At 35.7% G+C, this 13,282-nt stretch overlaps 1 protein-coding gene across 1 annotated transcript in view; it reads left to right on the top strand.

Moving 5' to 3' along the window:
• The window catches only part of OTOG (otogelin), a gene marked incomplete at both ends in the record, with an annotated part of 106,748 nt that extends 94,299 nt beyond the window's left edge, over positions 1-12,449 (top strand). The window contains 9 exons of the mRNA XM_082317299.1: positions 143-241; positions 979-1,019; positions 2,174-2,249; positions 3,211-3,389; positions 4,186-4,290; positions 4,728-4,847; positions 6,157-6,202; positions 10,870-10,949; positions 12,249-12,449. Of these exons, the coding sequence (XP_082173425.1) occupies positions 143-241; positions 979-1,019; positions 2,174-2,249; positions 3,211-3,389; positions 4,186-4,290; positions 4,728-4,847; positions 6,157-6,202; positions 10,870-10,949; positions 12,249-12,449 (947 nt within the window). The remainder of the gene's footprint in view (positions 1-142; positions 242-978; positions 1,020-2,173; positions 2,250-3,210; positions 3,390-4,185; positions 4,291-4,727; positions 4,848-6,156; positions 6,203-10,869; positions 10,950-12,248) is intronic.
• Between the last annotated feature and the right edge of the window lie 833 nt (positions 12,450-13,282).

Genomic DNA, 13,282 nt, shown 5'->3' with positions numbered 1-13,282 from the left:
TTTCGATTATTAGTCTTTTCAAGTAAGATGTTTTCTAAAGGTATTTATTATGAATAAGTCATTTATTATGTCTTGATTCATATTTCCATTCATCAAATATGACAAACTTGTGTTTATTGGACTTTCTTTTCCTTAATTTTAGTTTGTGAAATACATCGTTGTCCTGAATTCAAATGTATGCTAGGCATGTCTTTGGTGGAGGTATGGAGCCCGGAGAAGTGCTGCCCCTTTCGAACATGTGGTAAAATGACTGATTTTCATTTTAGTTGCCTTAGACAATAAGACACTGTAAGAGCTTTGGCCTCTTGGGTTTAAGTCTGGTTTAAGCCAATTATACCATTGTGATCTGCTCATGAACAAATGATATAGAAAAGTCATCTCATGGTAAAGAACTTCTTAATCTGTCTGTTTTGTTTTTTCTTGCTCCACAAGGGTGATTGCATACTGTAGAATTTGCCTGCCCAAACTGAGTGACTTATCATCTTGAAAATTTTGTAAGAGAGAGTAAATTATTTATGGTTCTAAGAAAAAAAGAAAAAAAAAAAAAGAAAGGTTAGGTTCACAGGTCAGGAATTTGCCAGTTTACAAAGACAGTAGTATGTCATACTGTTCTCTGTGATGCCTTAAACACAATTCTCCATTGCTTTATGTTGATTGTAATGATTGTCATGACTGCAAGGAGGCTAGTGGCTAGAATGATCTTTTTTTTTTTTTAATGTGTTCAGATAGACTGCAGTTGATACAATGCTGTAAATTGTAATAAGTAAAGGTGGTCACAGAAGCTGGTATTAGTTTTCAGGATGGAACAGAAATCACACATAATTCTGGACTCCCCATATGGGTATATTTCAAAAACCAGCAGAACTTCTTCAGTGATGACTTGTAAATGTGGAATTTCTATTCTCTCTGATGCTCTGTTTTAAGCAAATGGCATATAACTTTCTAAACTATTGTTTCTGTAATTGTATTTTGTTTTAGAATGTGCATGTGAAACGATCCCCAAACCTCAGTGCAAACTGGTATGAAATTTATCTTCTCTGTCAGTATTCTTTCATTAATTTCTTAATAAAACTATTTATCACTATGTTGCTAGTAGTTTTATCAGTGAAATATGAAATGCCATGTCATTCTCTTTTTTTTTAAATTGCTTTACAAGAAGATATATCCATTTTTAAGAAGCCAATTAAGTTTAAATATCTTGCAAAATAAAATGGCTGTATAGCATTGATATTTATGGAGTTTTTTATAACCATATCCTGCCCTGAAGTATTTGTAGAGTGGAATTGCTTTCATGCACCTGAGGAGAAAATTTTGTTTTTAAACTGTCAGAACTAAGTACTTTAAAGCATCAGCGTTTTGTTAATATTACTTGTTATAGTGAAAATGTTGACATATATCATGCACTCAGACCGCTGACTAAGCAGAACTTTTAAACTGTATTTCATTGTGATTTGCTCAGCATTACAAAAATGCTTACTAGCATTGCTGGGTTAGGTTCTCAGTCAGTACTGGGTATGCTTTGATTTTTGCTTGTCATTATTTTATCCAGAAAATAATATTGCGATGTGAATAATTTATAAAAATTATAATTTGGAGTCCTAGGAAGGAATTGGAAATAGTACTCATTTTTTATAGAGGAACTTCAAAATGCTTTGTAAGTGAGGCTGTTGTTAGTACTTTCATTTCATGGATGAAGAAACTTGGGCATAAGGAATCAGGACTTGCAGAAAACTGGGAGAAAAATCTTAATATGCATACGTATAAACAATAAAAGGCAAAATTAAAATGTACATCTGTGCTATTGTAACACTATTTATGTCCATTAAGTTATTCCATGAAAGAACACACTTCATACTGCATGGATATTTCTGTACAAAGGCAAGCCATTGCATTTCATTGTTGGCCTGGCTTAGTCTTTTCTGTCCTAAATGTCTGCTGTACTGACACCAACAACCATTCCTGTTTTTCAAGTGTAAAACAAAAAATCCCATTTGGTTGTCATTACTAAATTAAATGTCCCTGTGGGTGATGAAAGTGGATTCAAAACAGGTTTCTAGGGGCAAGAGATACTGCTACTCAAATCCTGAAGGAAAGGTGTTTAAAAGAAAAAGATCATACAGATAAGAAAACACTGTTGTTTCACTTTTTTTTTTTTCTGCTTTTATACACTTAGGGGCAGAAACTTCAGATAGATGAACAGTTTCAGAACAGTACAGAAAATATCTGTAACTGTGTTAAGTACAAATGTGGTAAGTCAGAAAAGAATTTAATTCAAAGAAATACCCTTTCAAGTGCTAAGGTAAATTAGGAACTGTAAATCGGATGTTCACTTTGAACATGGTGCTGAGGCGCAAAGAATTGACTGACATAATTCACAAATAGTGTGAGAAAAGGCAAGAAAATAGGACCCCTCACTAAATATTTGGTTGATTATGGCCTGTCCTGCTATCCTGTTAGTTCCTGCAGCAAGAAAATAGCAGACAGAGTTTTGGGAACGTTGAGTGGTGTTGACTAAGCAGCCTGCATATTGCTGAGCTGAAGTAAGGCCTCCAGCAAGAAACTAAAACACACACTCAATGTCCACATAAAGAGAAGTCCACTAACCCATTATGGGACTACTCAGGAGCTGGTAGACATGCTTTTGTGCTTTACAAGATCAAGGATAGCATTCAGCACCATGCAAATTCATCTTAGAGCATGCCCAATAGCATCTGAGAAAACTCAGGAAAAAGTTGTTCCTGTGGGGCATCCAGTTGGCCAACAGAGTTGGGATTGTCCTTGCCTAGATTTCTACAACAAAGATGTATACTTCTGAGCTAATGATCCTCCGTGCCCTCAGTAATCAGTGGGGAGAAATAGACATTTCTCAGGTACATTTCTTATCCTGAAGTAGACTTATAAAACAAATCAGTTGAAGAAGCCTACACCGTCATTTTGGCGGTGCAGCTAATAGGATATTACATATATTTTTATACATATATATATATATATATTAGATTTCATGCATGGTTATATTTGAAATAATTTGTCGATTGTAGTGAAGTATTAGACTACTATTAACAGTTTATATTGAAAATCTGACCCATAATTCTTAAAGAAGTAGAGTAGCTTTTTCCATTCCTGTTTCACTGTTTGAAACATTTTTTAACAGAGTTTTGATACCAAGCTGATTGTCCTGAGCATGCTGTTTATTTTTGTGTTTTCTTGTAGTGAGAGACAAAGTTTGCCTGAGTAATGAGAGAGCTGTGCTGCTTCCTGGACAGACAATTGTGGAACACAGTGCAGACGGCATTTGCCGTATTTCTTACTGTACAAATGTGATTGATCCCTCCACTAAATACTACCGTATAAACACATCTTCAGTAGACTGTGCTGTCAAGTGCAAAGCTGTAAGAAATTCAGAATTTTAGATGTGTATATTGTGACTGGTGGTCTTAATTACATTTCGCTGCGTTTTGTTGAGTAGACTACAGTCATAGGAACAAGATGGAAAGAGTATGAGATCTCCCTCTAATGACGTGCTACCACACTTCTGATAAAAGTTTATAAAAGTCTCACTCCCTTCACTGTTTTCTCCCCCATATAAATCTTAGGCAAACTAATGTATATAGCATACTACCACCTTGGACTGATAGCATATTGCCACCTTGCAACCCTGTATGACTTTAGCTGCATTATGCACAAACTGGTACAAATTCCTGGCAGACATTAGCTCAATAAGAATTCGGAAGAGAATAATTATAAATAGAAGAATAATTCTAAATGTGAAAACAGCTTTAAAAAATAAGCAAATGATACCTTGTCTTTTTACAAAGTATTATACTTATCGTGGGAATATTATATAGATTACTTCTAATTATGTACTTACTTGACGACTAATGTATAAAAAGTGACAATTTCAGTGGTTCTTGAAGTAAGCTGTCAGACTTACATTTGACAATGGTAGAAAGACCAGTTCGTTCTCTGAGTTGGAACAACTTCTCACTTACTTCAATTAAGATCAAAGGTATTTTATAAAAGCTTCATGAATGTACAGTGTGTACAAATGTAAGCTATGCAGTTTTGAAAGTTATTTAAAAAACATCCCTAAAATCAGATACCTGAAAAAAATCTGCCCAGTACAGTAGTAAAATGTCGAGCTGCAAGATGATTTCATACAAGGAATAATCTATTTGATTTTGGCAGAACCAAGTCTATCAGCCTCCAAAAGATTTAACAACTTGCTGCGGTAGCTGTAAGAACTTGTCTTGTCTCCACACTTTCAGCAATGGCACAGTCTCCAATTTTAAGGTAAGTTTATACACGTCTTAGTCCCTCAAAATATTTAGAAGTAAACAAAAAAATTATGAGATACTGTACACACATTGCCATATAAAACGTGCAAAGAGCAGCTTTATTTGGCCAAATACTAGGAATAGTTTTGCATGTACACAACATAAATTTCTTGGAGAGTCAATCAGTCATGCCTGCAAAGATTAAGGGATTTTGATATATCAGAGAATTATCATCAACTTGACTATTTTAGAACCTGCTTAACGTTATATATTTAGTGGATTTTTAAGTTCTGTACTTAAACAGAACTTTAACATGTGTCTAAGTTATATTTTGCTATAAGTATTATTTTTGATTCAGACAAGATCGCATTCAATGGAATTGTATCATAAACACTTATAATACTGTATTTGCTGAGTTGCTGAGTGAAGATTCTGTTTTACAATTTTTAACAGCCTGGTACTGTTTGGATTTCAAACTGTATCAGATACGAATGCACTAACACACCAATAGGACCAGTTCTGGTTTCCTCTTCGGTTGGCTGCCCACCCTTTAATGAAACTGAATGTGTGAAGGTCAGTGTTCAATGCATTGTTTGTATTCCAGCTATGATGTATGTTTGCATGAAAAGATTAACACTGACAAAAGACATTTTTACCTCAAGAAGGGAGAAATTATAAATTCTTGCAATGCCTGCATTTTTGCCCAGACATTTGAAGGTGAAAAACTCTGACTATACACATATAGTGTGCCACCAGACTGCCCAGTAACACAGCTGGAGAGAACTATTCTTATTCTCAGAAATTTTTTTTTTTTTCATAGAGGCTCGTAATATCAAACTAGTCCTCATGCAGCTGTCTGAACTTGGATGCTTTTCTGGGTTGGACTTCTCCCATCTAACTGATTTTCTGTGTATAGCAATTTTATTCATCATAGTGGTCAAAAACATTGAAGAAAAGGAAAGATTGAATATCAGGAAAATCTTTTCTACAGTAAGACGTAAAGTTTTGTGGACTAGTTTTGCAGGAGAAGCAAAAGCTCTATTTGAATTTGCAAAATAAGATTAGACTAAGTGCCAGGAAATGTACACAGGGAGCAATCTCATATTGCTCTCTGTAATTCTACATTTACATGTGGATGGGAGGATACTTTTCTTAATGAATGATGGTACACAAGCAGGCAACAGTCCTAAAGGAACTAGGTGGCTGTAGTTCTTCCTCGCAGATAACAATGGATTGGTTCTTTGGAGAGAGTCTCAGTTACACAGCTGGTGAAAGGCCTTTTGCTGTTCTCGGCAAACCAAAAAAGTTAAGGCAGAGAGATCATCATGGCTCGAGATACTGAGGTGGACATCCAAAATTGAACTCTCCTTCAATGTAATCCTTAGAGAACTTTTTAAAAAGCTGCACCTATTCTTCCCAGACTACTCTGGGGAGTGCCTATGCCACAGCACTGAAGACAGCCATGGCTCTCCACTATGGGGAGCGGGTGGCTTCTCATTTAGATGAGATTTCTTCCTGCTTTGAATTCAGAATCAGTTTTTTGTGATTGTCAGTATGGCCTCTGCAAGAAGTCAAGGGTTTACTCTAAGTAACACATGATGGAGTAAGACTTAACACAGTCATTCCCTCTCCAAATGTGGCATTTTGATAACTGGTGATGTATAGTGGCATTCAGTGTGACAACCACTTAATACTCACTTGTGTTAAAACAGTCAAGTTCAATCATGTACAGCCAAACCTTCATCCATTCATGAGAGTGCTGCATTTGCCTGAGTAACATTGTGAAACTTTATCTGGAGGGTATTTCTAATAGCCCAGATGCAAGGGAATGAATATTTGGAAAAAATCAAGTTTTTTTCCTCTTTATTTCTCTCTTGGCCAGGTTGGAGGCTATGTTGTACCATTCTTAGAAGGCTGCTGCAAAACATGTAAGTGATTCATGACAATTCTTGCCTCACAAGTCTGTCTGATTTGTTGTTACCTTAGAAATAAGGTTGATTCTTTCCTGCATGAAAGCTTGATTCACTGATCTCAAAGGCTGTGCTTTTCCCAGTTTTACTTATGTAAATTCACTTATGTGAATACCACTGAAACCAGTGGAGTTAAATCAGAAGAAAGTAGTTTAACATTGAAAGGGTTTACTCTACTGATAGTGATTGTGGCTGGCCAAGTCACTCAAATTGCTACCTTGAGTATTTTGTAGTTCTCGTGTAAAACTCCTCAAAATATTAGTTACTGCATTTAGTATAATAAAAGGTACTGTGTTCTGGAAGGCATCTTAAAACGTGCTTCATCTGCATTCATATCTTTATATTTGGTAAAAATGAAGGTTGATCTACGCAGTTTCTAAGTTAATACTGTAAATAATTAACTGATTGTAATATAGTCTTAGGTTCCATTAATAGACATAGTTCAGAAGCTTTCAGGCAATATCTTTCAAAAGAACTTAAAATTAAAAAATCCCCCCTTACTTACCAAGATATCTTTTGACTTCTATGAGAGCTAATAAAGGTTCTCTGGAAAAAATAAAATAATTCTCTACCGAATAGGTTCCAAATATGCTAATTCTTAACATAAATCAAGCATTAAGTACATTTTTTCTTAACACAGTGGTACACAGCTGAAACATTTTGGCTGATTTAATGAAGAACTTAGCCTGAGGCAGACACCTAACCTGAAGAATTTAAGCTCTAATACTTGAAGTTTACAATGTTATAAGCTATTGAAAAGGAGATTTTATACGGGGGCAGTATCATATTATCTTTAAAAAGGTGCAAAAATCTCACTTTATTTGCATAAGTGGCTGGAATAGTGACCTAAAAGCTAAAGATAGTAGGTGATAAAGTACAGGAGAGAACTGGAGAAAAGTGCAGATATTTCCTGCTGGGTGGGATGGGACTTGAACAACCATGACTGCCAGATATGGTACCACGTGCACAGCTACTGCAGCAGGATATATGTTGCCAACTGGGAGGTACCTTTTGGTGTTACTCATTATGTATTACATTTTGTAGTACAAAGGTTGTTGAAACCGTGGAAGATTTATCTGCTTTTTTCCTGCTCCTGATCACTGTAAGGGAACGGTAATATCTCTTCATGTTTTTTCACTCTGATGGACCCGTGTTTCAAGCGCTTGTCCTAGTTCTGTAGCCAATTCTCCATAGGCTCTTTGAGATTAGTTTTTGATTATCTGACATTATTCTTCAATGCCTTAGCATGCACATAAGCCAGCTTCTGAACAAACAATTTATTAAGACTGTTAAAAATCCATTAAGCTACTTTTCAGCAAGGCAGAAGATCTTGCTACTATACTTAGAGAAAGATCATAACTACAATCTTAAATAATTAAGACAAAAGTAAGTTATTAATCTGGGGCATGCATCACAAAGTAAAATTAAACCCTTGAGAAATCCAGTGACTTCTGAGATGCATTTACAAGTAGATTAATACAGTTTGGATTTCACACCTGTTTATAGACAACATAGTACCTCTATGAATCATGTAGTTCATTCTGCCTCTGAACAAATCTGACATGAGAGCTGTTAGTCAATTGTAATTTTGTGAGACGTTTTATGAGAAGGGTTATCAGGTTCTTGTTTTCTTTTGATGTACTTTACCATTAGAAACCATTGTGATTTTTGCTTTCAGTTTTAAGTGGTACTTGAAAATTAAGTGCCAGTAGTTCCATCAAAACCTAGAGAGTTTTTACAAACACTGCTCAGAGAAAATGATGATTTCTTTCTTGTAGCCCCAGAACAACTTAAATTTAGGGTACCAGATTATCTTAGTTATACCAGTGTAGATCAGATCCTTCCTGGTTTTGACATTAGGCTTAGCAATGCAAGTAACACCTGGACATGGTCCTGAGCTGCTGGCACAGTGATCCCTGCGTGAGCAGGGAGGCAGGACCAGATGACCTCCAGAGGCCCCTTCCAACCTCAGCCATTCTGTGATCCTGTAATATACAGACATTTTAAGGTTGAATTCTTTTCTCAAATATGCCGAAATCTAATAACTCCAAAATGTTTCATACTGACAGGGAATCCTCTGTAACATGTACTCTGTTCAATATGTAATATTCTTACCAGGTTCTCCAGTGTCAATGCTCCTCCCATTCCCTGTTAGCCCAGTCACTCCTACAGCCTACGCTAGCTGTAACACAGGTACATTTTCCTGGAAATAAGTAGGACCGACCCAAACAGCATCATTGTTGATTTCCAACAATGTACTCCCTGATAGGAGCATCAGGCTTCACATTACCCAGTTATGCCAAAAGCTGCAGTGTAGTGTAACTGCTCATGGTTCAGAGTGGCTCACATTTTGGTTTGGTTTTGTTTTTCATTTTGCACTGTGTGGGCGGTGCATTGTTGTTAGCCAGCAATGTACTGTTGGTAGTAAGCACTTGTGTAGTCTTTAGCTTGCTGCATGTGCAAAATTGCTGTGTTTAAAAATGTAAGCTAATTCCATTGCGTTCACAGTGCTGTAGAACATAGAGACTAATGGCTTTGCTTGTTAAAGCTTGCTATATAAACAACATTTTTTGCAGCTGATGTATCGTATAGTTTTGCTTCCAGTGACATAGACAGTAGAAGCAGGTCATTTATTTCCCATCCGTAGTTAGGACAGTATACTGAAAATAGCAAGCCTGTGTTTACTCCATGAGAATTGGAGATTATCTTTGTTCTTTTTAATAGAGCATGATAATTTTTTAAATTGTAACATGGTATGAATGCAATTGTTTTGGCATTTATTTTGTGAAAACATCTCTCTCTATTTCTGCAAGAGAAATGATGTGATTTTGTTAAGTTACAGTCATGACTCTAGGAGTACAACACTGAAACCTATATTTCGTATTGACATCACTTTAAATGGCAAAGGTGTAACGAGTCTACCCGAAAACCAAGCAAGGATTTTCAACCATACAGACTGTGAAAAAGAATCTCATTATAACACGACACATATAAGATGCTCACGTGTTTTATATGGTTGTTCATGGAAAAGTATATTATGTTGTAGAGCTCATTAAAAGCCACTGGACATCAAAGTACGTGCATGGAAATACATTACATATTTATTTCTTTATGAGATATGATGTACTTTCACTATAGCCTGGATGAAGTCATAGCCACAGCTGCACTGAATTCTCCATCCTACATGCCATGTATAATGTAAAAGAAGAAAGGACATGAATAGGACTACGAGAAACATGAAATAATGGTGAGTTTTTTATTTTTTAAGAACAATCTATTCTTCATTTCTCAATTTACTCCTTCCCTAAGCAAATATAGTTCAATGATAGTTGAGCAGCAGCCAGCCATTTCTGATCATAGATTTTTATTTACTTCCAAGAAGACTCATTGCTGATGTTTCTTTCATATGCTAGTAACCTCTGCTATGTCTAGAAACAGCAGCAGGCTTATATGTTTAAAAAAACAAAAAACCAAAAAACCAAAAAAAACCCAACACAAAAAACCCCAAAAACTCACAACACAAAAAATGTTTTTCTTTGAAAAGCAGTATTACCTGGTTTGACAGTGATTAGGGCAGGGAACTGGACATAGCACATCAAGATGTAATAAAGCTCTGTCACAGTTCGGTATTGGTCAAACCAATGAGTCTTTCATTGCCCTTGCTTTTCTGGAACCAACAGTATTCACCTTTTGTCAATATCTTTGGATTTCTTGGCTGAAAGAAAATGCAGCTCTGTAAGTGGAGAGTCACGCGGACTGCATCATGGGGTTTAAAATCTGCTGTGAAACTGTGAAAGCTGTCATAATGTAATGGACTATTCATTTCTCTTACAGATCTGCAATGGGATGTGGTTTCTTCAGCATAGAGAGGATCATCGTAAGAAGATACTGTGCTTTCTGATCCCTAATAACTGAACTTTATACTGAACTTTTTTTGCTTTTCTTCAAATGTTCAGGATTCCCTTCTTAAGTTTAATTCCTCTTACTTAATTTCATTTTTACTTTTTATCATCTTTATTTCATCCATATACTTTGTACATACTTCTGTGAGAAAAATTGTGGAAATAATGCTAATGAAAATGTAAATAAAAATTTAATTTGTTCACTGGTGTGTTCTTTTTCTTATTTAATAAAAAACATACAGAAATGTAAAGCCCCCTGAAGCCCTATTCTTCATCAGATTCTGCTGCTAAGTGTTCATTTTAAACTTCGTTTATACCACTGGAATGCAACTGCTGCTATTAAAGTTTGTTACAGTTATTTCTTAGAAAATGCACTTTATGCATTATTAACAAGCCTTCTCACAGGACTGGTTGATGAATTTTACAAAATTTTTTGAAAGACAGTGGACTTACTCTTAAAAGGCTTCTGAGTGAAGAATGAATCTTTTATAATTGTTATTGGAAATATAATGCGACAGATACTTTAATGCATGAAATAGAATAGTTTTAAAAGCAATACAATGTATAGCTAATGTCACTTTGCCAAGGTTTTGTGTGTGCAGTGATGTATCGGGTATTTTCTTCTTTGTGTCTCCTGACCCCATAAAACATTCAGGAATGTTCTTGTCTCTGAAATGCTTAGAATTTTGAGCTGATATTTTTCAATCAATGCCCATTTTGCAGGTAAGGAAGATGGAAAATTCTGTAAAAAGGTGACTGTGAGGATGACTATCCGCAAGAATGACTGCAGGAGTAACACACCGGTAAGTAAATAACTATCATGATTTCTTTTAATAGAAGGGAAAAAAATATGAGAAATAAAAAGAAGAAAGGGAACACACATTCCACAAGGCTATTATTGTCTGCATCTCTCTCTCACAGAGGTTTCTGTGTTTCAAAAAGCTGTTCTAATGTTTCCCTACATTCTCAGCAATCATCAACTCAAATAATAAGAAAAAAGGGGATGTGACTTCTGCTTTTGTATGCATTTAGGCGCATGTTGATTTAGTGCAAATCCAAGGTCTCGGATCACCCTGTAATGCAATTATTATATGCAAATTAACTTCGATATAACAGAATCTTGCCAGTGATATACTACAGTTAAAATGGCTGCAGATGTGTTTAATTTTCCGTCTGTCTAGGGAAAGAATTTAAATGCCAACTTCATGAAGAAAGGAATCTTGGGTCCTGAAGGTTTGGGGTTTTTTTAGACAGCAGCATGAGCTTACTGTGAAATGTGGAGGAAGAATGAGGCACTATCTGTGTGTCTACCGAAGGATTTACTGTAGGAGGACACCAACAATGTCCTGCTGGGCAGTAGGGGAGTGTGAGCAGCAGCACGGGTGGAGACAGGCATCTCATGTGAGATGTGTAAGAGCGCCTGGAAAAGCTGTAATAAAAGAGTATAGGGAAACAGCTGTAACCTCTAAAATGACTCTGAGAGTGTGTTTTGTAGAGTAAACTGTTGAGCAGCCAGGAAATTTAGTCTCAGTGTCTCGTTGAACGGAAATGTAATTCCTGACTATTAAACTTGAAAAAATTATCAGTTTATATGACTGTTTCTCTTACAGTCTATATTACAGTTTTGGTATCATTAGTAATAATTCCCCTTGGCTTCCAAAGGATTGATTCTTTATATTCCTCCTTACTGATACCAGTATAGCAACACTGCATCAGTGTATCACTGAAACTAGTACTGTAGGGATTTGTGGACAGAACCTTTGGTGCTATGTTCAAGCCGAAGTTGTTATGAATACTTTAAAATTTAAGACTGAAATAGTTTCTTTGTGTCTATTAATAGCCAAAATCTGCTGTTACTGAAATTGACAGGAAAGTAATAATCTCAGTAAGATGAAAATTGAGACCTATCTGTGCAACGTACTTCAGAGTTTATTACTCGGACGTAGTTGGGATTTCACAAGGGGCTAGAGGAAATACCTCCACGTTTTTCATTGCTTTGCCATTGGACTTGGGTGCCTAATGTCTTTGGACTTTCTTGAGAACTCCTAACTTTATTTCCTAGCTGCTTCAATCTGCTGATTATTCTTCATGTTTGTTACCAGGTGAACATTGTTTCATGTGATGGAAAGTGCCCGTCTGCCAGCATTTATAACTACAACATTAACACATACGCAAGATTCTGCAAATGCTGCAGGGAGCTCGGACTACAGAGACGAACTGTGCAATTGTATTGCACTAGTAATTCAACCTGGGTCAGCTATTCAATCCAAGAGCCTACAGATTGTTCTTGCCAATGGTCTTAAAAAAAAAAAAAAAAAAAAAAAAAAAAAAAAAGGAAAGAAAACAGCAAGTCCAGCTGTTCCCAGTATAAGATAATTTGAATAGTTCATCTATTAAAAATACAATACCCAATGCACTGAATTTCACCAGTTTAATGCTAAAAGATAAAAGAACAAAAATATTTTTGGACTCTTCTAAATTTCTGAAGAATGGCTTTGCATCATTTGTATTGTGATTTGTCTTCATGTTCATTTCACAGGGATTGTTTTAAGAGTTCTTGTGATATGTGCCAACTTAAAAAGTGAAGTCTTTTACATTAGAGACACCTCAAGAGAAAGAACACCATCTGTTTTGTTCTGGAAGGCTGGCCCACTTTTAGTCAGGCACCCGTTCCTGTTTTAAATTGTTGACCGCCTTATCTGGCAGCAGTTCACTATTTTGAATGCATTGCAATTGTGCAAATACATTCAGTGTCTATTAAGAAAAATTGTTTGGACAATATGAGAATTGTCAGTTTAAATCATATTCCTATTGCAAAGTAGACCATGTATGAGAAATTCAATTACAGTTTGTTTTTTTGGTTGTTGTTTTTTTTTTAAATCAGGGAAACACTGTCAATACTGATAACTGTATGTAATATTCCCTGGTAATAATTTCAGGTTTTCTAGTGTATTTTATATTGTAGTGAAAAGCATTATGGCAAACACGTCGTGTATGGAACAGATAGACTCTTTTTAGGCTGTCTGGATTACTCATTAGTAGTTAGTTTATCTTTCTGCTAAACAGTACGACATAAACTGAAAATACACAGATTTAACAAATGACAACTATTTTACATTCCTTTATATAGATAAAC

Source organism: Platalea leucorodia, assembly GCF_965183815.1.
Source record: "Platalea leucorodia genome assembly, chromosome: 7".
Taxonomy (NCBI): domain Eukaryota; kingdom Metazoa; phylum Chordata; class Aves; order Pelecaniformes; family Threskiornithidae; genus Platalea; species Platalea leucorodia.
This window is presented reverse-complemented; position numbering and strand designations above follow the sequence as displayed.